The 24,599-nt window shown below is 34.3% G+C and overlaps 1 protein-coding gene across 1 annotated transcript in view; it reads left to right on the top strand.

The window, feature by feature from the left end:
* Nucleotides 1-23,862, top strand: part of LOC150100912 (uncharacterized) — a 155,184-nt gene extending 131,322 nt beyond the window's left edge. Inside the window, exon 5 of the mRNA XM_090401549.1 lies at nt 23,509-23,862. Coding sequence (XP_090257675.1) covers nt 23,509-23,565 — 57 coding nt within the window. The 3' untranslated portion in view covers nt 23,566-23,862. The remainder of the gene's footprint in view (nt 1-23,508) is intronic.
* The last annotated feature ends 737 nt before the right edge of the window (nt 23,863-24,599 follow it).

Genomic DNA, 24,599 nt, shown 5'->3' on the forward strand with positions numbered 1-24,599 from the left:
CTTAGTAAACCCATGTTGCTCATTGCAAAGTAAATTCACTGTCAACCCATTTCTGAATGCGAGCCCTAACCAATTTTTCTTGTGAGCCCTAACCAAAATCTTCACCACCACCCCTGAGATGTTAATTGGTCATACATTGTTTCCATAACTATGTATGATAATGAAATTATCATACATTGTTTCCATTACTGCAGAATCTTTCCTGTTCTGAGACTTATATTAAACAGCTTGGTCAAAGGAATAGCCAGTTCAGCTGAACACTCTTTTAGCACATGTGCTGATATTCCATTAGTCCCTATTGTTGAATTCTTATTCATATTGTGCAACAGCTCTAATACCTCATCCTCATATACCCGAGTTTCTTCATCCAGTCGAAGTAGCAGTGAGCTCAACATCGGGTGCACCAGGTTGATAGCTTTTAACAAAATGGACACCCATTAGTTGAACAACCTTTTCTGCGTCTGTAACCCTCATGCCATCTGCATTGAGAAGAGTTATTCTTTCATGTTCATCCTTTCTTTTACTTGCAACACTCTTTTAGCACATGTGCTGATATTCCATTAGTCCCTATTGTTGAATTCTTATTCATATTGTGCAACAGCTCTAATACCTCATCCTCATATACCCGAGTTTCTTCATCCAGTCGAAGTAGCAGTGAGCTCAACATCGGGTGCACCAGGTTGATAGCTTTTAACAAAATGGACACCCATTAGTTGAACAACCTTTTCTGCGTCTGTAACCCTCATGCCATCTGCATTGAGAAGAGTTATTCTTTCATGTTCATCCTTTCTTTTACTTGCAGCATATCAATAGAATTCTTGTGGGTTGTATTTAGCATGCAGAACCAGTTTCTTTTCATACTCAGACTTTGCTTTCTGTACAACAGTTGTGACTATTCTAGCCTGCGCTTATAACTTTCATAATGGACATCATCCTTATGCAGATGGTCTTCCTTCCATGTCATCCTTTTCTTACTGAATTCTCTGAAATAAGGACAATTTCTAGGAGTTGATATCCTTTTGATGTGACATTAGCCAAACAGTTTCCAATGATGGCCTCTTGTTCTACTTTCTACCCCCCCCCCTCCTCTCCCATTCCATGAAAAATCTCTTCCATGTTAACCTAATAATAATCCCCGACTAGCTATATGTCTCAATCATATCCCCCCCCCCTTCCTCCTATTCTGTCCTCATACTCCACATTCCAAAAACCACTGACCACCTTTGTGAATCTTCTCAGGGACTCTTTCCAACATATCCTCATCACCATGAAAACCAGCAATCAAATCTATGCACAATAATCCATATGAGGCCTAATTATGGTCTTATACAATTGCATCATAATCTCTCTATTTCTGCATGTCAGGGTCCTCTGCATCATTGCCATTATCCAGTATGACGTCTTCACAACTTGTGCAATGTGGCCACTGAATTTCAGGTCCTTGTCCACCATCACTCCTAGATCTTTCATTTCCTCTACTTCTTTTAAAGTTTCTTCACCAAGCGTGCACTTTGCATTCCATTGTTGCTTACCAAATCTCAAAACTTTACACTTTGCAAAATTGAATTGACATTTCCACTTACTTGTCCATTTATGTAATGTATTCAAGTCCTCCTGTAAGGCCATAACATCTGCTTGACTCTGCATTGCATTCCCCAATTTTTCATCATGTGCAAACAACTGCATATCACTACAAAATAGTTAAACCCATCCCGATATCATTAACATACAAATTGAACAACAATGGTCCCAAAACTGACCCTGTGGTACACCACTAGTGACCTTCCTCTTTTGGGATACTGCATCCCCATATACAACTTTCTGATACCTATCTGACAGCCAGTCACTGATCCAACCTGGAAGTCTGTTATCCAATTCCATCTGTTTCAGTTTATTTAACAGTTTGTTGTGTGATAGTCTATCAAAAGCTTTTGCAAAATCCAAGTACATCTTGTATATGCATCTCCCCTGTGCAAGGTATTTGTTGCCTTGTTATAGTATATAAGTTAGTAAAACATGATCGCCCTTTAACAAACCCATGCTGATAATCAGAGAATACTTCTCACTAATCTCTCCAGTACTTTCACCACAACTCCAGATATACAGATTGGCCTATAATTTGAAGCTACAGCCTTCCAACCCCTGGAACCTGTGCTGTTGTAAGACTTATTAAACAGGCATGCCAATATTACAGCCAATTCCCTGGAACATTCCCTTAAGATGCATGGTACTATATCATCAAATCATATCACCTTATTGACCTCAAGGTTATTTATTTCCTCAAATACCTCTTGCTCACTCACAATTAAGTCATCCTCTCCTATGTCCTCTACACTTAAGTAACCGATTATTATTGTTTTGGGAGACAAAATAAACTCAATCAGTGAAACCATTTCATCTCCCCTATTTCTGATAATAGTTCTGGCATTTGTAAACAAACACAGTAATTCATTTTTAGGTCTATAACCAGTCCTATCCAAGCCACTTGTTGGTTGTGATTTCTCCACCATGCCTGCCCAATCACCTTTATCACCACTTACCACATATATCCGCTCCATCTCAACTTCCTCACCATATCGCAATATACTCCATCTTCATACACACACATTCATTGCCACTTTCAACATCCACTCTCCCTATGTTATGTCTTCCTGTCCACCTGGACTTCCCCTCCCCGTTTCTCTGTTACTTTTGCATTCCTGTTATCTCTTCATCTCTCACACTGCTATTATTTTCACTGCCAAGCACTTCTGTCTCTTCAGTACCACTCTCCTGATTTTTCACTTAAGCTCTTGCTTCTGATCTCTTGCACACATCACGCTTCCATCCAGCAACACTTTCTCCAGTGTGCTCACTCACTCCAAAGCCATTCAAACTCATTACACCTGTATAATTTCATTCTTCCCTCAAACACATGCCATACATCCACAAATTGTACTCCCTTCTCTTCACACATATCTCTGCTAGCATACCATTCATGATTTTATCTCTCCATCGCAACTCATCATTGTCATATCCTCAGCAACACACCAACAACCTTTCCCAATACGCTGTCTTCTTTCACTCTTCTCAACCTCCTGATATTCACCCTCACATTCTGCTTATGTCCACTTAGATCATTTGTCCCCACAATCACCACTAACTCTCTTGCTTGTTTTTTCCTCATGTCCATCGCCTGACTTATCCTACTCATTCTCCTTCCTGGATAGCAGACCTTATGGACTCCCTCATTTACTAATCCTTTAACTATGGAATCTCCATATACACTGCTATCCTGGAATTACTCATCACCTCTTTTACTCTTTTTTTTTCTTTCATTCTATTCTCTTGCAACAACCTTTCGTTAGTTTCCACTAAACATCTAACATCACTCCACATATTCCTCACTTCATTTTTCATTTTCAGTAACTGTTTCATCAAATCTTGCATTCAGCAAATCCCAATTAAAATGCATTCCAAAAAAAAAAAAAAAATTATTTCTTCCTTGCATTTCCTATTTCAAACCTTATGCTATCACCATTTTCATCTGTATTATACTAGCTCGCCTTCTGGTATGACATCACATAAAGGAGTATATTGTCAATGCATTCCTTTATCCTAACAGAAATATGTTGTGCAGTCTTTGCAATATGCCCTCTGAACTTTAGCACCACTGTCAACCATCGCAAATCTCCCTTTCCCTCAGATTCTGAATTTTGCTTTGTTTCTCTTCCCCTCAAGTCTATATCACCATAGTTGAAATCGGTGATTTCTAACTATGGTGATATAGACATTATGAATGTAAGTGACAGAACTATTAATTAAGTTTATCTGTCTGTGCAGTTCACCAACTTCTTCAGATGAGCCTTGTCTGTAATGAAATCCAACTATGTATTTTGTCCTGTTAATCTCTACACAGTTTCAAATCTGTAGTCTGTATGACTCATACTACCATCACTTGTGATTTCTACTCTGGTTGGATTTAACCTGTCTACTTGTATAATGTGTTTACATGTTCACTAGAATATGGATGTGAAGTAACATTGAAAAGAATTGTAAGCCACTTATTATCTCCTTACGAGCCATGATAATTCTTCATGTTCAAGAAACATTTAACCAGATCAATTTGTATTCATAGCTGCATCTCACAGTTTAGTACCATTGAAAGCAAGAAGTGCATAGTTCCCCATAGTGTATATGGTAGCTCTAATTTTAAATGATGATATTTAAGAGAAAGGATAGTATAGAAGATAAACTTCTGTATTATAATATGTACTTTTTTTATTGTTGGAAGGGGGGGGGACTGGCCAATTCAGTATATATATATATATATATATATATATATATATATATATATACACACACAGAATAATGTAAGAAAGCAAAGAAATGGATAAAATGGTAAAATGTTCTGGAGGCTATTGAAAAAAGTTTATAAATGGAGGAAAGAGCATTGTAAAAGGAATCGAAGGTAACATGAAAACTAAATATAAAGATATTCTAGATGTTTGGAGTAATCACTTTAGATAATTACTTAGCATTATCTTAGCATCTCTCAACCAAGAGTTCACTTATGATGATTATAACTTTCTGACATAGAATTACCAAGATATTGAGCAGGGACTGTTGCTTTCTTTTTGGGTTCTGCCTAGTCTCTGATGAGAACAGTTCAAAACAGCTGTCAGGTCAGTGAAACCTAGCACTAATAAAATGCAAAACATACAGGCTCCTGAGCAGAGTTATGTCTTTTAAGTAGTGCATATCAGAACAATTCTGATGCTTAAGCTCTCTGATAAATTTTTGAAACTTAAATTTCCATATTTGACTTACAATACAGGGTATGGAGATTTATAGCTAAAGAAGGTCAAAAAGACGATATTCCTTGTTGGAGATTCTGTGACATTAAAGAACATCGAAAAGTGTGTACTTGAGAAAACTGAGATAAGTAGTGCTTGGAGAAGCTAAATTTTGAGTTGCTATCATGAACCTTTGATGTAGTTTGGAGATGGAAGGGTACATTGTTGAGACTGAATCTAAGGCCATATACATTTTGTGAAGTGAATCTAGAAGGTTTGCTGTTGACCATATTGGGGGGGGGGGTGCATGCGTGTTCCCTTGGGATGTTTGTGTTCTCATTTCCTTAATGGCTATTGGTACCGCTTGGTTTCCTCACCAACATTCCTTTTTCGATGTTCCACATTTTATCACTATTTTTGTATTCAGTTGTTGGCATAGTTAATATCTTTGTTCCCACTAAACAAAGGCAAGATCTGGCCAGACTCTTGGGAGGGGGGGGGGGGGGGGGGCTTTGAACTGGTTGCTTGCAGCAAGAAAGTTGTATTCTAATCTGCTTGCTGGTTTGTTGTAGATCATCCTTTAACTAAGTGTAAGTACTTGATTCTATCTATCCATTTGTTAATGGGTCCAGAACAGTGGCAACTGACAATTTATCTTCAGTCAAAGTTGCAATTTTTGACTAGCTTACTGATGTCATCTTTACCATCTCATCTATTTAAGGCTGACAGCATTGTATCTTATTTTCTGCCTCGAATTTTGAACTGTCAACACTGAGGTTGTGCAGCTTGCTACATTCATTGGAAAGACTATCAGCAAGGTTGAGATGATGTTCATGAATCAGTTCAAGGTTGCTTTTTAGTAACTCAGTTTTGCAAGAAAATATCTCTGTGATAAGTTGCTGTCCCAGATTATTCATGTGTTTTCCAAGGTTTAGGAACCTGTTTACTTGAAGGGAGGCAAAGAAGACAGAAGAAAGGCTGGTTGAGGTTAGTGATGCAGATCCAGTGACAACAGAAATTGCACATAAAACTAAGTTTATGGTGTAATCGCTATGATCCTTTATAGTTTCATTTTGTTTGTGTTAGTCGAATGCATACTGAAATTATAATATTATCTGCTGTATTGTCACCATTGGGCTTTGTAGCCACTTCTGTGCTTCATGCAGTAATCATATTCCAGTCATTATAATCTCTTCACATCATCATCTTTCACAGAAGATGGGAGCACTTTCAAAACTGAATTGAGTTCAACCCATCTGTTTTACTGAATCCAATCTGCTGAAGAGACTAATCAACTTAAAAATTACTATGATTCTAATAGATATAATTAGGTTAACAGTCATAGCATCTTCAATTGGACTGCATCATTGCCATACCCTACATTAAAAGGACATTGGAAGAAATGAGTTCCTCACAAATTTTATCTATATCTACATAACTATTTCTAAACCATCTTCCCTTCTACCTACTAATAACAAAAAATTATACTTTATGTTTTAACTTGGCATTTATTAGCATCATGTTCTTGTGTTATTTTGGACAAACTGCCATTATACTGAGATTATAATTCAAAAACACAAAATTACATCAAATACTTAAAATCTGATAAATCTAGCTTTGCATCCTATGCCAGTGACACTAGTCACTGAGTTTCTTGGAACCAAACTAAGAAACTCCACTCAAGTCATTCCAAATTTGATCACCTCTTCTTGAAAATATGTGAAACATTATCTCTGAACTGAATCATTCAGATTATATTCAAGTTTGTGGAAGTGATCACCATAAATTATCAATTAAAATAATATATCTAATCTTTAAATGTACCTGTGGTAACTATAAACAACAAATTACATGATAACCACATTAATTAACTTTAATGAAATGAAAGTACACATATTTCGTACTGAAAATAAGTAATCCTCATTGCTTAGAAACAAGCAAATCAAAGAAAGGAATACAAGTTCATTTTCATTTTAAAAATGAACTTACCACTTTCCTACAATGGATCAGTAGCCTTCATCCACGCATTGAATTCATCATGGAAAAAGAAAAGGCTGGTAGGTTACTATTCTTGGACATCCTTCTTACACACACACAGCCTCTGATAATTTATCAACCATTGTTTATCAAAAACCTACATTTACTGGCAGATACAGTCATCAAAGTTCTGCTCATCACACCTCTCAAAAAATTGATGTTATCAAGTCTTTAATTAATAGAGTACATAATGTGTGTGCTCCTCTCCCTCAAGCTTACAACTGGAACTTCTCACTATCAAAACTTTAATGGTTACAACCCTAATCAAATCCAGCAGATAATTGACTGCTATGTTTCAACACCTAGGTTTCTTCAAAAGACCACAGGGTTCCAGTCACTTATATTTCTGGTATCTCTGAACCACTTGGTAGAATTTTGGAGAAGTATTGCCTTATTCACACATTTTTCTATCAACAAAATTTCTCATCTGTTGACATCTACAAAAGGCAAACTGTCACCTCTTTCATTAGTTGGCGTTTATTGGATATCTGGCATACTTTGGACAGACAGGCCATTCTGTGGAAAAAGGAATTAATGAACATCGATATTATATTGAATACATGAAACCTCAAAAGTCTGGTCTGGCACACCATAGTATTGACACTAAGCACAGTATCCAGTGGGATGAAGCTTGTCTTCTCCATAGAAGCAGGTTTAAATATGAATGCCTGCTCAAATAAAGTTGAAACTCTCCCCCCCCCCCCCCCAAAAAAAAAAAAGTTTGGGAGATTCTTATTTTATGTAACCATCAAAAATAGTTTTTAATTATTTATTAATATTAATTTCTAGCATGTGGCAACAGGTTTTAACTAATATACCACTGACTGCTGTATTTACCTTGTATTCCTGTTTCTTTGATTTGCTTGTTTTGTATTCCTTGGGAAATACCACTGATGTACTCATATTTTCAATATGAAATATCTGTATTTTCATTTCATTAAAGTTAATTATTGTGGTTATTGTGTAATTTTTGTTTAAAATTACACGAAAAATTGTTATTTAAAATATATGTATATATACGTATCCATGAAATCACGTGCCCATTTTGGTTGGGTGTGCTGTCGTATGGCTTATGCAACCCATGCCACAAAATTCACACCAATTTAACAGAATGATTGCATTTTTATCAATATATGAAAGTTTTAAAAGTACATAGAGCAGCAGTGCTCACCTTGATTGCTCCAGTGCAGTTAATTATAAGATAACTTTCAATACTTTAATTTATCAATTAATTGTAACTAAATCTGTGCAGAGCGGAAGACAGTGTATTTAAGATATGTTAAAAAAGAATAATGAAGGAGAATGCTATGTTTGGTTGGTATATTCGAATTACTCAAAGGTGTAAATATAGTAGTGAATTTGGACGAGGTTTACCTCTTTTGACTACATTTATACAATCCGCAAAAGCTCTGGCAGAAAATGGGATATTCAGTAGATCATCATCAACATTGTTTCCGATTGTAAATATGGGCAAAAAAGTTATAAATTATTTATGGAAAATTATATGTTAAAAACTTGCCTATATCAGTGTCCTGAAAACATCAGTTCACACTTCATGCACACAAAACAGATGAAACTCAGAAAATAAAAACAGCAACTCATCACAAATGACAATGTTCAATTAATTGGCTGGCACAATAACCAATCACAGCCACTGATTTCTGGATGTTATTGTCTCACTGCACACCCTGCCTTGCCTTCTGGGTGGTTTAAAACCACTGGAAAGCTAAGAATTTGACCTGCTGCACCATCCATCTATACAAAGGTGTTCGTATTTGTGTGCGCACATCTGGGCTATTAACGTGAATGTAACACTTTTCAAGTCGAAAAGTGTCCTCTTTGTGAAGCATTAGTATATTGTATTTAATTTTAGGAATCGCGCAAAGAAACAATCGCTATTCCATGGGTGTGTGTGCACTGCACACATAGAACACCCTGAATATACAGCCCTGGTGTGTGTCCAATTTTTTTTTTTTTTTTAATGTGATTTCTGTCCACAAAAAGTTATAGATCTATAGCACATTAGTACCGCATGTGGGCTGAGGGTTTTTTTTTTGTTGTTATTTTCTAAAATATTTTTTGCATAATCCTGAAATTCTTCTAGAAACCAAACATAGAACTTTTGAAACCTCTTTAGCCTCCAATAAGTAGAGTTGCAGTCTCATGCCTGATGATGAAATTTATCTCTCAAGGATGTTTGAAAAACATCCATGCCCTTCAGTTAGACTGCATTACTATACCTCTATAGTAATGCAGTCCAGGGGCATTAGAACAGATAATGAGTTCCTCGCAAAATTTTATCTCCATCTACAGCAAACTCTTGGTAGAAAAACAGGTATGCTGTCCATTTGACCAACCAGGCCATCATTATAATAAATTATATATATATATATATATATATATATATACATACACATTATAACATACATAATCCTTGTATTAGATAATTGACTGCTCATTGGCTCTTTGAACTCCCATAGTGTATTCCCATATAGCTATGACCAAGCTTAAACTGTAAACATATCACCTATATGTGGCTTATGTCACTTTACTCTCCATTATTATACTCTTTGATGCTGCTATGGTAACAAGCAGTGAAATATTAAAATTGTCAAAGAAATACATTTAAATGCATTTTTAATATCCTTGCATTTATTTTTTGTACAGTTATTAACAGGTTAAAGAAGATTACCATCAGTCACCACTGAGTGTTCCTGACACCACTGTATTTGGCTCATGTACATGCATGCACACACAACTGATGAAATGCTTGAATAGTCTTACTGTAATAAGATACTGTTTCTGGTTTATTTTTCTGTTTAGTGTCTTTGTTAGTTTTGCTATTTTGCGTCACTGAAATGAGCAAAGTAGTTTTATATTTATATTCACAATAAGATACCAGCATAAACCTTTTATTTGTCTTTAATGATTTGGCCAATTCTACAGATCAGCTGGATAAATCTCTAACCAGTGTGCTCAACTTGTTTTAAGACCATATTCTGCTTCCCGCCTTGGATCTCCATGATGGTGTACATTACCTTTTGTATTGATGAAGAATGAAGATCTATAATCTACACCTGGCCAGCATACTCAGAGTGAATTATCCAAATGAACAGTTTTCCTGAAAGATAAAGTTGCTTTTCATCAGTATGATACTTTCCAGAAGTGAAATTAGAAATTTCATTTGTCCCACATAAAATTGAATTCTCTCTTTTATGAGAGAATTCACTTTTTTTTTAATGTAAATGTTTATAAATGAGTAATCTGTTCATTATTGTCTCATCTAAGAATACTTTTAGACTGTCTATGAGTCTCTACTTCTTTTACAGTGCATTTGGTTTAGTTCACGTAGAAGTAAATTGATTTTGTCTTGTCTTTTGCAACAAATCAATCAATCAATCTTGTCATTTCTGGCCCATTAAAGTTTTCATGTACAGTGTGTGTGTAGACGGTGTAGTAGAATAGCGTGCCCTCCCACAATAAATCCCTGAAAGTGTCACATAATAATAATATCTGTCCTTTAGGGTGTTTTATTCCATCATGTAATCATGATCACCTTCTAGTATAGCATCATCGTTTTCTATGTTGATATCACTAATTCTCACAGAATGTCTCTTCTTCATCAGATTGCTTCTTACAGTATTAAGTCAAGTCAGACTATATATGATTTTACATTGTCTTAAAAATAGTGATGTGCAAATGGCAAAAAATTTTCTTTTAAGTAAAAGAATGTTTTAAATTACTTATAATACTGGAGATCATATTACCTTCAGTCATACAGGAGCAAAATAATAATATAGAAAATGATATATGTTATATGATATAAATTATATATTCTATAATGACTCAATGAAGATCATTAATAATAATGAATGTGAATGGCTGTTAGTATCTACTTGACCACTAGTGGGTTAAGTGTGAATCCAACTGATATCTTACATAGGAAAGATACATAAATAAATCCTCTGGTATACCTTTTATTTCCCAGAGGGAGTAGGTAGGGCTCTTATAGTCATAACTAATAGTTCCTGCTCATGTGTTCTAGAGATCGACTAAGGAACTGGCTGAAGAAAGGTCTAGAAAAAGCTCCTTTAGTCACAACTTGAATTGAACATATAATGGTCCCTCTTCTGCATAGTCTAGCATTAATGTGGTGCAAGAAATATTGCTACAATGATACACAGACATAGAAAGATGTATATGGTATTTATATATATATATATATATACTCTGTATATTGTGCCATAACACAGAAAGCAGATTTTGATGTCGCTATCTTGGACACATTAATAATAACTCAGTGCATCTTTATTACTAATGGAGCATTCCTATACTGAAAAATGGCAAATTTATCTATCTTATACCTTGATATTCAAAAAAATGGCAGCAGTGTTCCACATACATTTTACATCACCTTGTACTACTACAGGGAGTGGAGCATGATTAAGTTCTCCAGCTAATTGCAGTAAAAAAGGACCTCAAGATAGTCAGCCTGTGGATGCTGTTATACTATAAACCAGGGAATGTCTCAATGCCAGGAAAAGTACATTTGACTTGCTTATTCCCAGTGCCTACACAAGTTGCCAAAAGGTGTCTCACCTTATTATTAAATTACTCTGGATTGAGAGAAAGATTAGAAGTTTTTTTTTTCCCCACTTGGTTAGACTATACCACTTGGCAACTCTTATAGGTAAATATGACATCTCCATTGCTTCCACCTTAGTATCACCACCTTTGGGTCTGGCTCCCACTGGCAAGACTTCAATAAAGGCCAAAACCGGTCTGGATAGTGGCTCCTCCCTTAATGCATAGCATTATACATGTCTGCAAAGAGATGTGCTTTGCATTATGGGAGATACTAAGACAAGGAGTGATGAGAGCTTGGTCCACAATTTGCCTCAGTCCTGAAGATACTTCAGGTGCAAACTTTGTTTGCTTACACTTTGATAAAGGATTAAACTAAATTTATTATAGTCTAACCAAGTGGTAAAAAAAAAAAAAAAACTTCCAACATCTTTCTCTAAATCCAGAGTAATTTAATAATAAGGTGAGACACCTTTTGGCAACTCGTATAGATAAATATGACTTCTCCATTGCTTCCACCTTAGTATCACCTCCTCTGGGTCTGGCTCCCACTGACAAGACCTCAATAAAGGTCCAAACCAGTCTGGGTAGCGGCCCTTCCCTTAATGCATAGCATTATACATGTCTGCAAGGAGATGTGCTTTGCATTATAGGAGACCCTAAGACAAGGAGTGATGAGAGCTTAGTCCACCTTTACCACAAGTTGCCTCAGTCCTGAAGTGCTTCAGGCACAAACTTTGTTTGCTTACACTTTGATAAAGGATTAAACTAAATTTATTATAGTGTAACCAAGTGGGGGAAAAAACTTCCATCGTACAACACTTATGAAATAATTAGAAGAAACAGCAGTTACAAATGCTTAACTTCCATATGTATCTTGCCACACAAGCAACAGCCGTGATAATTTGGTACAGTCATACCCCGACTTACGCGAATCCGGAGTTACGCAGTTTCTTATATGTACATATTCCCGTCCTGCTTCATGCCTCACCACTAGTCGTATCTTTCAGGTACTGGCCACAGTCGCCAGTGTCGCACATGCTATGAACAAGCACTGACGTGTTTCGTGCGGTCTCCATTCATACACGATTTCTATAGTCTACAAACTTTGTTTAATGTTATGTTCTTGATAAAAATTTTACCAAAAGAAGCAAGTCCGATTCTTCTACTGCTAGCAAGAAAAGAAAAACATTGACTTTGCAAACAAAACTCAACATTATTAAGGATTTTGAAGGTGGAATGAAAATTTGTGAGCTAGCAAAGAAGTTCGATCTACAGGAATCCACAGTAAGAACAATCCTAAAAGAAACGTTTACAGAGTTTGGAGGACATAGATTCTAACGAGGAACGAATTGTAGCCACAAGGCAAGGAATAAAAAAATCATTAGCTTGCTATGAAGAAATTTTGCCTGACAAGAAAAAGACATTCTGCCATCAGACGAATCTATTAGATTTTATGAAACCGTCGGCATCAAAATAACTTTCTTTTTTTTATGTACAAAAAACTACAATTATGATTATATTTCTTAAAAAAATATAGGTGTTTTTGTAAACCTTTGGTCCCAATTGTATGTTTGTATATATAAATTACATGCAAAATTATACCCCGAGTTACGCGAATTCGACTTGCGCGCTTTTTGTTAGACCCACCTACTGCGTAACTTCAGGGTTTTTACTGTATTTATTTTTATACTTTTATTTACAGCATGTGGCATGTCACTTTTGTATTTGGGGGAAAGGTAATGAGCTAATGTGTATTTTGATTCTATGTTCAATTATGTAGGTGTGGTCTAACTGCAGTTATATCTCAGACATCTGCACTAGACTAGGTTTCACAATGGAGAAATTACAGCATTTTGCTCAATGTATTCCATAAAAAGTTTGGTTGTAGGACATGAACAGTAAGGAAATGATTACTGACAATTTATGAACAGTTGTTTTGTAAGAGCATTTGTATATTGGCATCATTCATTATTACATGAATTAGCATGTTTTAGCACATGTACTGGTAGATATGTTTATCTTAATTTTAAAATTTTAAATTGTTCAGTTTGAAAATTCAACAAATTTTTATTATGATCTTAATGAATACTAAATTTCATCAGGCTAAACAACTATTATTATTTAAGAATAAAAATGTTGAACGTTTTTTCACTTGGTTATACTATAAATTAAAGATTCCAAGAAATTATATTCTTGATTTAATTCTTTATCCAAGTGCAAGCAAACAAAGTTGCATGTGAAGTTTCTTTACAACTGGGCTGCTTGTATATAGAGACTAATGACTTCACGTCAGTTGCCTTGGTATCCCATAATGCTGTGTAGGCCCTTCCCATAATGTATAGCATTAATCTGTCCTTAAGGATGTGCTTTGCATTTTGGGCAACTAAGGCAGTTAATGTGAAGTCATTAGCCTCTACATACAAGTAACCTTAGTTGTGAAGATACTTAACACACAATTTTTGTTTGCTTACACTTGGATAAAGGATTAAACCAAGAAAATAATTTCTTGGCATCTTTAATTTAAAAATTAAAAATGGTCATTTTTAGGGAAAATAAAGGGTAAAAATGCATTATAATTTCAAATTTCTTTGTAAATTAAAAAAAAAAATCACGAGAATCTAGAATACTAAATTTTAATTAAATTGCATCTATAAAAGAGAAATTATTATAATTTCTAATTGTTCTGTGAATAAAAATAGCTCAGTTTTAGGGAACAAAGTAAAAATATATCACTACCATTACAAATTGTTTCACCAATAAAAAAATTAAATTATAATGAAAAAAAAAGTATAAAGCAGTTTTGATGATTGGTGTACTGACTTTACACATTATAATCAAATGAACACTAACTTTTCAGCCAGCTCTTATATGAAACTGTTTACATTCAATAGAGGTTGAAGTTGTTCAGAGAATTTGAAATTGTAGATAATTCCATGGTTTTCACAAGAACTACTGTGTTATGATGTGTGCAACACAGTTATGTTATTCACTCTATTGGTTCTTGTGTCAAAACTTAATAATGTACTTTATTAAATTCTGACTGATTTTTGGCTTATATACTCTAAAGGTATATTTTTTTTTTGTTTTTGTTATTTTATCTAATGAAACTGAAACCAAAATTTAGGTGATTCAACAAATTTTAATATATCTCTAAATACCAAATTTCATTAAATTCCACATGGCCAGTAAATCATGATTTGAAACTTTGACCATATTGAAGTCTTCTTGTACACGTTCAAATTTGAGTAGAATCTATCCATCCAGATTCTCAAAAGGACTTGAATACTACAGCCAGAACAACACAATTAAAGGTGCTTTTTTTGTGTGTGTGAAATGCATCTTAAAGTGCTGTCATATGAGAATTCTGTTTGCTTTAAAGAGAGGCTCATTAGTGCCACTCCTTTGCTTATAATGTTATAAGCAAAGGAGTGGCAATACATGTCTGTAGGAATATAATTCTTAATTTATTGTGTATGGTGGACTCATTAGGTCATTGAGTATAGAAACCAATTTAGCAACAGATCTCAAGAAATTTCCAATTTATATATTTTAAGCAAGTCTGAAATATGATGGGAAAAGCATGAGGTTTAAGTTAGTTAACAGTATTATCATGGGTTAAGAGATCACTGTTTCTAGGAACAAAATTGATGTGCAAGTTATATTTACTGGTTTGCAGCTTTGTTGACCTGAAAGGAGAACCAACTTTATTGCTATGCGAGTCATTATCCCAGGACTTATATAGTTATCCATTTCAACTGTTATTTTTCCCTTGTTTTGTATCTTGCAAACCTTTGATAGGAAATATTGTTGGTTACCTGGATTTGATTAAAGATTCATGCAGCATTAATTTTTATTATGAAGACCTTTTTAAGAAGTCATTATCTCTTATGCCCAGAGTATAACAGAACACCCATATTATCCTTTCAAATTATAATTTAATAATTACTTACATTTTGAAATATTTTCCCATACACAAACATTTCTATTTTTCCTAGTAGAGGACTGTTTTGCATATCTGTTATTTGCCATACAATTATATTCTGAAGCAAGAATACAGAAAAAACTCAAAGGTGATATAAAATTCTTAAGGTGCAGCAGTTCGGTATTGGCAAGTCATTCCCTCTAAGATATCAAAAGAACTACCCAGGAGATTCTTTTTAATAAGTAACCAAAAAAAAAAAAAAAAAAAGATTATGACAGGATAACATTGATTGGAGAAAATGGTACAAGATAAGATATTTAATGAGTAGTTCATAAAAGTATTTCATCCTTGTGAATTTGACATCATGAAGTGTTTGAGAGCATGGATGATGAGGAGGAGAGACTGACTGTGAGTGAACAAGATGTATACAGGGGATTAAGCAAACTTGATGTTAATAAGGTTGTAGGATTTGATGATATATCACTACATATTTTGAAGGAATGTGCCAGGAAGTTGACATCTGCCTTGGCTTATTTGTTTAATATGAGTCTTATGTTGGGTCAGGTTCCAAAGGAGTGGAAGGAAGGGAAGATTGTACCCCTTCATAAAGGAGGTGACAGAACTCAAGTATCAAAATAGGCCAATCTGCATGAAAGGTGTTGTAGTTAAAGTGTTGGAGAAGCTAGAGAGAACCAAGATACAGAATTGGATTGATATCAGTGGTATTATCTTCGATGAACAGCATAGATTTGCTAAAGGGAGGTCATGTTTTAGTAATTTACTTACTTATTATAATAAGGTGACAGCTGCATTGGATAAGAGAAATGAATACACAGTTGAATGCTTAGATTTTGCAAAGGCTTTTGATAGACTACCACATGATAAGTTGATAGTCAGACTAATTTGACTCCAACCCTATCTGCTCTAAAGCAGATAAGGTTGGATATTAGGCTAGCGCATTGGATTGGAAATTGGCTTTTGATAGGTATGAATAAGTTGTGTATGGGGGTAGCAATATTCCAGAAGTGGAAAGTCACTGGTGGTGTGTGCCTCAGGGGTCTGCATTAGTGCCATTACTCTTTAACCTGATTGTTAATGATATTGGGGAAGATTTGAATGGTGATATTCAGTTGCTTTCAGATGATGCAAAGTTGGGAAGAGCTATGAGGAGTAGAGTGAATCTTGTTGCCTTACAAGAAGACTTGAATAGACTAAATTGAATGGGCATAGGAGTAGGGATGCCAGTTCAATATTGCAGAATTTTAAAATTTGGAAAACAAAGATGGAATGTAGAATTTACTCTTGGTGGGGATATATTGGTGGTGGTAGAAATAATACATCTAGGGGTGATCACGGATAAGTATATAAAATTTAGAGGCTATATTGCAAAAATTATGAGGACAACACAACGAATTCTGGCAATAATGCAATGGACACTGACTTGTAGAAGTAAGGAGATTCTGGTTCTATTGTATAAGGCTGCATATGGACACCTGTGCAGAGATTTGATCTGATTTTCTAAAGGATCAAAAGATGTTGGAAAGGATCCAGAGGCAATGACTAAGGTAGTTTCTGGTCTCTGGAATGTTAAGTATGAAGAAAAGTTGAGATGTAATTTGCAGAGTCTAGTTGTCATACTTAAATATTTGACTGGTATGACATCACTGTCATCTTACTTATTGAATGATTGAAGTGGCATGAGATGTTCAAGAGGTTTTTCATGAAATGGTGGTAGACGGGGAAGAACAAGAGGTCATGCCTGGAATCTGTATAAGGAGGGTGTAAGAAGCAGGTTTTTGTATGGAGAATCGAGAATGTAAATTAAATCGATGTCTTCAGAGAATTTAAACGTATTTAAGACATGAGTTGTGTGTGTAACAAAGGGTCCTCCTGCAATGAGTCTGACTTCGTGGGATGATGATAATAATAATACTTTAAGATACAGAATCAGTTGAGAAAGTACTATCCACAAAAATGAATGCTCACAATTTTTGATGAAAGATGTACACTAGTTTCCCAGAAGTTATAAGGCTGCCATTCTGAAGTAACCAGCACTGAATTGCAATGACTCCAGTCACCTCTGCAATGAAAAAGAGGAACAGTTCCCAGATTCGTGATGTATTTCACCCATTTCTAAAAAAATTGTTAGGAGATTGTTCTGAGTAACAATTCTATGATTCCCTCTGAAATGTCATTATATCACCAAACCCAGCTAGTATACAAAACTCTCACGATTCTAGGACCTCGCTCTCAGAATTTGGCAGTCTGTTTAAGTTACAGCCTATACTGACTCTAAATTTTCAACTTTAATGAGACCATACACTTTTGAAGTTTCATAGTTATATATTTTTTTCTCTGTTTTAATATATACTGTATTTGCCAGCGTATTAGACGCACCGGCGTATAGGACGCACCCCCTTTTTTGTACACATTTTTTAAGGAAAAAACTTTATCACTGAATATTATGATGAATTTACAGTATTTCAAATATAAAGTAATAAGTAGGTCTACTTTCAACAAACACTTAATCTAACTAGGAAAGAGTACCCACCTTTTAATCTTCAAAACCCAGAAATTCATCTCCAGAGCTAAATGAAGAGACACTGAGTCCTCATACAACAAATTGTCCTCTGTACCATCCAGTGCATTACTAATTCCACACTTCTTAAATGATTTAACCACTGTCTCAGTTTTCACAGCATCCCATGAAGCTTTGACCCACTCACAAACTTGCAAAATGCTAGGCCTCTTCCTTCTTCCTGATGGCATAACCTCAAAATCTGAAGACTGCATCCAGCTGTTCCACTTCTCCTTCATAAATCCCTTAAATGGTTTATTAACACAGGCATCTAAAGGTTGAAGCTGACTAGTTAGACCTCCTGGAATTACAGCTAACTGAGTTTTCAATTCCTTGAACATCGTCTGTTCTGTGAGAATGAAATTGATCCCATACTAGTATGGCAGGCTTCTTCAACAGTCCACCAGGGTGCCTAGACCAAATTTTATCTATCCATAACTTCATTCCTCCTCCATCCATCCAGCCTTTTGCATGAACATGTACAAACACTCCTTTAAGCAGTTTTTCTTTGGGTAGCGTCTTCCTTTTAAAAATCAATAGTGGTGGCAATTTTGTACCATCAGCACAGCAGGATAAAACAACCGTGTAGTGAGTTTTTTCGTGCCCCGAAGTTTTAATAGTAACACTTTTAGTGCCCTTGGAATCTACAGTTTTGTTTGAGGGCACATCAAAAGTCAGCGGAACCTCGTCCATGTTTCCTATTTGCGCAAGTTCAAAATTTTCTTGTTTCCTTGCGTTAATGACAAATCGATCAAATTCAATCATTTTTTCTTCGTATTCAGCTGACATCTTTTGTGATATTTTTGTTTTAGTCCACATACATAGCTGGTTTCTCTTCATGAATCTTGAACACCATGATGTTGATTCAGTCAAGTTGGCGATCCCTCTGTTAGTGGCTATCGCTTTCGCTTGATGAATAATCATTTTTGTAGACACTGAAAGTCCCACTTTTCTGTGGCCTAAAATCCAAGCATTCAGTTCTGCCTTAAGTTCTGGCCATTTTGCAGTTCACTTCGTAAGTTATGTTTACTGTGAGTTGCTTTTTTTAAATCCTCTTCCTGATTCTGCCAAGTTCTTATCATTTTCTCAGTTGGGGGTGGTCCGAAATGCCTATCTGCAGCCCTGTTTCCATGTTCTTTAGCATACGCAATCACACATAGCTTGTATGCAATACTGTAACAATGCCGATGTTTTTAAGCCATAATTTGCCAAGAAATTTAGAGAAAATTTAACAGCAGAAATTTATCACCATTCACAACTGCGACAGCAATTGGAAAGTTTAAACGAACAGGACACAGCTGTGATCATCGATGGCAGCGCATGCACATCCACTGAACTCTACATCAGTGTTTCTCAAAGTGTGGTATGCGTACCCCTGGGGGGTACGTGAAAGGTCTTCAGGGGGTCCGTGGCAATTTTCAGCTATGCATCATTAATGCATAGAATAAAATTCAATGTATTTTTGAAGTTCGAGATCGTACAACATTCCTATTGTATCACTGAATACGGTACAGAGACATCTGCAGGCTGTGCAATATGTTTCTCAACAAACAGTGCAATTAGAGACAACTGGGATATAAAGCACTAACTAATGAATCGCATGTCCCTCTCCCACAGAAAATGCTGTATGACTCAAGTGAACGTGTTAAAATGAAGAAATATATAGCGAATGTGTTTCAGATATTATATAAGGAATTCGGTTGAAGAGAATTAGCATGTCAACTCAACTGTCGGCTTGTCTTTGTCATTTAGTAGCACGATCTTTTGTTAATACTGCACCAATCATAACTGGAATGCTCACACACACTGCAAGGAAGCAATAAAGAAATCGCGTAACTCGGAACAGAGAAAATTTCCAGAAATTAAAATAATAAAAAACTGAGTATCGGCGTATAAGATGCACCCTGTTTTTCAGACCTATTTTCAAAGAAAAAAAGTGCGCCTTATATGCCAGCAAATACAGTATATATATATATATATATATTTTTTTTTTTATTGTTTTTTTTTTTTTTAATTATCTCTTGTCAGTAAATATTCAGAACTGTATACCATCAGAAAATGTATAACCGTTTTCTGATGGTAGACATTACTGCAACTCCTAGAATCAAAAAAGTCTTAAAGGAAAGGCTTTTGTTAGCTGTTTAGTAGTACATAGTTGCCATATTTAAATATTTGACTGGTATGACATCACTGTCATCTCCAAAATTTCATGACCAAAGTAGCATGAAAAAAATGTTCATCTTTGGATACCCATGAAAAAAGATAATTTTTATCTCTAGATCAGGATTCCCCATTTATATAACCTTTAGCTCACCAATTAAATCGATTAGCTGAAGTGAATTACCCCCCCCCCCCCAAGGTACTATTATGTGCTAGAGGATTCCAACCTTGAGTGAGTGGAATTGGCATTAAAAAAAAAATTATAAACTTTCTAAGTGTATCAGCATACAAAGTTAATACTGTATATTAAAAGTAGGAGTGCAATTGAAGAAAAATTTGATTGGCAGTAAGCTTTCATTCTTCATAAATTCTTTCCATAGTTATAATTTCTCTTAAATAGGTAGATATATTATTTGCTATTTTCCATATTCTCAGATGTTGTAACTTGTGTTTGTTATTACTACAGCTGGGCCTTGCATAATACAAGTTTGATTGATGCATTTTTCATTTGCAGTGATTTGAAAAAAATAACACTTTTTACTTTACACGGTGCAAATTTCCAGTTGATCTTTTTTTATTTCTTAGTTGAAAAAAGAATTTTTTTTGAATTGCATGCTAAGCTTACCATGAATCGCTGGGCAGTAAACAAGTGTTTGCCTGCTTCACTGTTCCATCAACTAGTAGTGCATTCAGGATTTAATCTTGCCCCCCCCTCCCTCCAAGATTAAATCCTGAGTTGAATAAACGATTTGAGAATACACACTATACATTGCATACAACATATGACTGAGCATCTGCAATGATCTCTAATTCATAAGTAGTATAGAAATAGAAGACACGACACAACATAAATAAAAAACGAATTTTAATTAGGAAAAGAGTTTTAGAAAATTTTCTAGTGTTTTTTTCCCTTTTTCTTTGGGAGAGCCAGGGTCCCCCTTTCCCCCCTCTGGGTGCGCCACTGCCATCAACCATTGGAAACAGATGTGTTATTTGTTTATCTTCCACTAATAGTCACAAGCAGACTTGCAATTAAAAATTCTAATTTTCTACCCTTGTTAATTATGGATAAAGAAAGAGTGAAAAGCTCTTTCTTTATCTTTCTTTAGAAAAAGCTGAAAGAAGCATGTTCTTTTGCCAATGCCTAGAGAAGCTTCTTGTCATCTATCAGAAACTTTATGATGAAAAAAGGAAAGCCAGCATATTCAAACTACTGTGTTCAAATATTTCTATAACAAATGCTTTCTTCACTGTGTATACGATACAAAAAAAATTAAATTCTATAATTATGTATTTTCTTTTTATCTTTACATGGTATACAGTTGAAGTTATTTTTAAAATTCTTTATGGACATTCCCTGAAGATCATTACCAAGTATTTTTCTTCTATTAATTATTATATTTGATTAAAGCGTTTTTAGTTTTGCACAATGCACTCGTGGGACAAATTAATCACATTAAGGCCAGTTTGTACTGCCAAGAACTAGAATTGGTTAAGGATACTTTGTACTTGTTTTTGTTTTGCCTTCTGATTACTAAAATAAATTTCCACTTAGATCACCTGGATTAAATGCAGTTATATTTGCAATATAATGCTTGTAAATAGGTTCTTCATTTTCTTTAATTTTCGAATTTGAAGACTGACAGCATAAGTATCCTTTCACAACTAGTAGGCAAACAGTGCACTAATAGATTATGCCTGAACTGATGGTAAATCATTTAGATAATGGCATTGCTTATCATTTTTCAGATAATAGTGAGGGAGATGGTAATATGTCTAGCAATCAAAAAAAAAAAGTTCTCAATTATGTCATCTTCAAATAACCAAACTCTCAGTTAATCAAGCACCGAATTAATTTCTAAACACAATTGGATAATTGAAAGAGCACCAATTAAAAATGTACGTGAAATCAAGACTGACCAGTTCGCTGGTAGTGTCTACAGAAATTTTTTTGATGTAATGAACATAAGCGAAAGTGTGAGGAGGCCTATTTCAAATAACTCTTTCTGCTATTTACTAGCATTCCATCAGCTTGTAATATAAATTCATCAAGTGATGGTGAAAGTAATTTTTGTACTGATCATTTGATGTGTATGTCTGTCGATAGTGTAGGATGAGGTCCAAGAAGTGTGAAATCCTTAAATGGGATCTCTTTGAACCTGTAACCTGAAAGTGTCCCAATTCACTGTTTACTCTTTCCCAAAAAAAAAAAAAAAGAGGGAAAAAAAAGCATTTGGTTGGAGATTCGGTTTTCAACCTATATTTTCCTTTAATTACTGTTTAAATTGTAACAATTTGTGACAGTTTTCAGATACTAATGGATTGCTCTCCATAGCATATTTAATTCCATTTTTTTCATCATCTTATATGTTTCATTAGTCTATCATGATTATCAACACTTTTTGTTACTGGTTATTAGTAATCTGCTCTGTTGCTTCATTTGCTAAATTACACTTTATTTATAATCCTTATATTTTGGAATTCTCACTTAATAAATGCATTGCTTTCTTGATTTCATTCTCATGTAACTTTCTTCCTTAAACATTTATTTTCAAATCCCTCCCCCCTTATATTGGATATTGAATTATCAGACAATTAATATTTATTAACACTATATACTCTATGAACATATTTATGTTATTGCATTTTCTCCCATATTTAATTTTTTTTCCTTTCATCATTATATTGAGCGTATTAATATTTTGGCCACAAATTTTTGAAACTTCAGTGGTAATAAAAGTGATGCCTCTAGAAACCATTGTTTAATTTTCTCAACTAGATTATAAATAGCAAAACTTGTAATGAATGCATTGTATTCTCAGAAGTGAATATTAATTAACCAAAATATAGATATTAAATAGTTATCGTTGATAGTATGCTTCTTTTATCAACGATTTCAAGAAAAAGCTTTTCTTAAGGCAATAGAGTGCATGCGTATAACACTCACACATATATATTATTAATAGCAAATAGTTATATTTGAAACTATATATTAGACAACATTCATGGACAATTTAATTAATGTTTACAGCACTAAATGGTATGTTGTATTTGTTAAGTAATATTGATACATGTACAGTTATATCTCTCTGGATAATTTTTATAACAAGAAAGAAAATGGTTGTAAGGTAATATCATGAAAGATGTTCAGCATGTTTTATAGTTTTGATTAATTTATATTTCTTAAATTATGGGTAGAATATATGGGTAGAAGGTATTTATTTAATGGATAAGTATTAATCTTATATTTCTGTTACGTAAATTGTTTGGCCTGTTGTTTCTTTTATGAGAAAATAAATTATTAAATTACATTCTTTAGATTGGATTATATAAAATTAAATTCTAAGTTAGAAATTATCTTTTTACTCCAAATTAAAGATAATTTCTTTGTCATTTATAACTTCCCAAAGAAGACAAATGAAAACCGTTCTGAAAAAATTTCATTTCAGAACGATTGCAGTGAGACTTGTACCCACGTATCTCGCATCTCCAGTGCCAGCACCTAGAACATGTGGTGTGAGTCAGCCTGCTAATTTAAAGTGTTAAATGCACTGCCCAGTGTGGTTGCAGACATCTGCTTGAAAACTGAATATATGCTATTCTGTAGAGTTCTTGTTTGTACAAAATTAACTATTAGATTTTCTCCCCCTGAAGCACTAGCTTTTATTAAGCACTAATTATAAGTTAATATGTAAAAAAGTTTTGTAAAAACTTTCATGTGATGTAATAAAGTGTGCCAAATATTTTAAAATGACGTGCTTCTCTTATATAATATCTTCAAAGATGAAACATGCTCTTATAAAATGCTGGAATAAAAGTTTTGTTAGTTAACATTGATTTTTTTTAATTTTAAAATAATTGTTTTAATATTTGAATAAATATTGTAATGTTTTATTTTTATTACTATTATTTTTTTAAAATATTGTTTGTAGTATGAATTTGGAATATACCATTCATTTTTTGAAATGCAAATTATATATATATATATATATATATATAATATGCATTCTACTGTTAACTGATTCTTATGCAGTTTTTAGTTAAAAATAGCTTAAATTCAGTAAAATTTATAAGACACTGATTTGTATTACTTCATAATTCACCATAATAATTCAATGTTAAGTTATTGAAGGCTACTTTGTGTAGCCTTCAATAACTTAACATTGCTAAGTTATTGAAGGCTACGCAAGTGTTTTGCATATGAATACTTCCATACTACATGTTTAATTTTTACTATCTTCCTGGTTCACATGTAACACATAACTGTTATTACTGAATACAATTCTTCACTAATAAGAATGGTGCACTGTGGCTTCTACTTACACTATGAATCATATTCTGTTACAGTTTGGAATCCAGGCATAGAAACACATTCCATGCCTTCAACCAAAGTGAGTTAAACTGGTGTGAAAGTGACTCTCTCTCTCTCACATACATACACACACACCAATTTAGTGAAAGCACAACTGACAGGAATAATACACCTGCCTATTGGCCTTAGATGCCTCGGTATTAATTCTAAATAACCCTCTCCCATGTT

Source organism: Typopeltis vanoorti, chromosome 12, assembly GCF_054136105.1.
Source record: "Typopeltis vanoorti isolate ZY-2024b chromosome 12, IOZ_Tvanoo_1.0, whole genome shotgun sequence".
Classification (NCBI taxonomy): domain Eukaryota; kingdom Metazoa; phylum Arthropoda; class Arachnida; order Uropygi; family Thelyphonidae; genus Typopeltis; species Typopeltis vanoorti.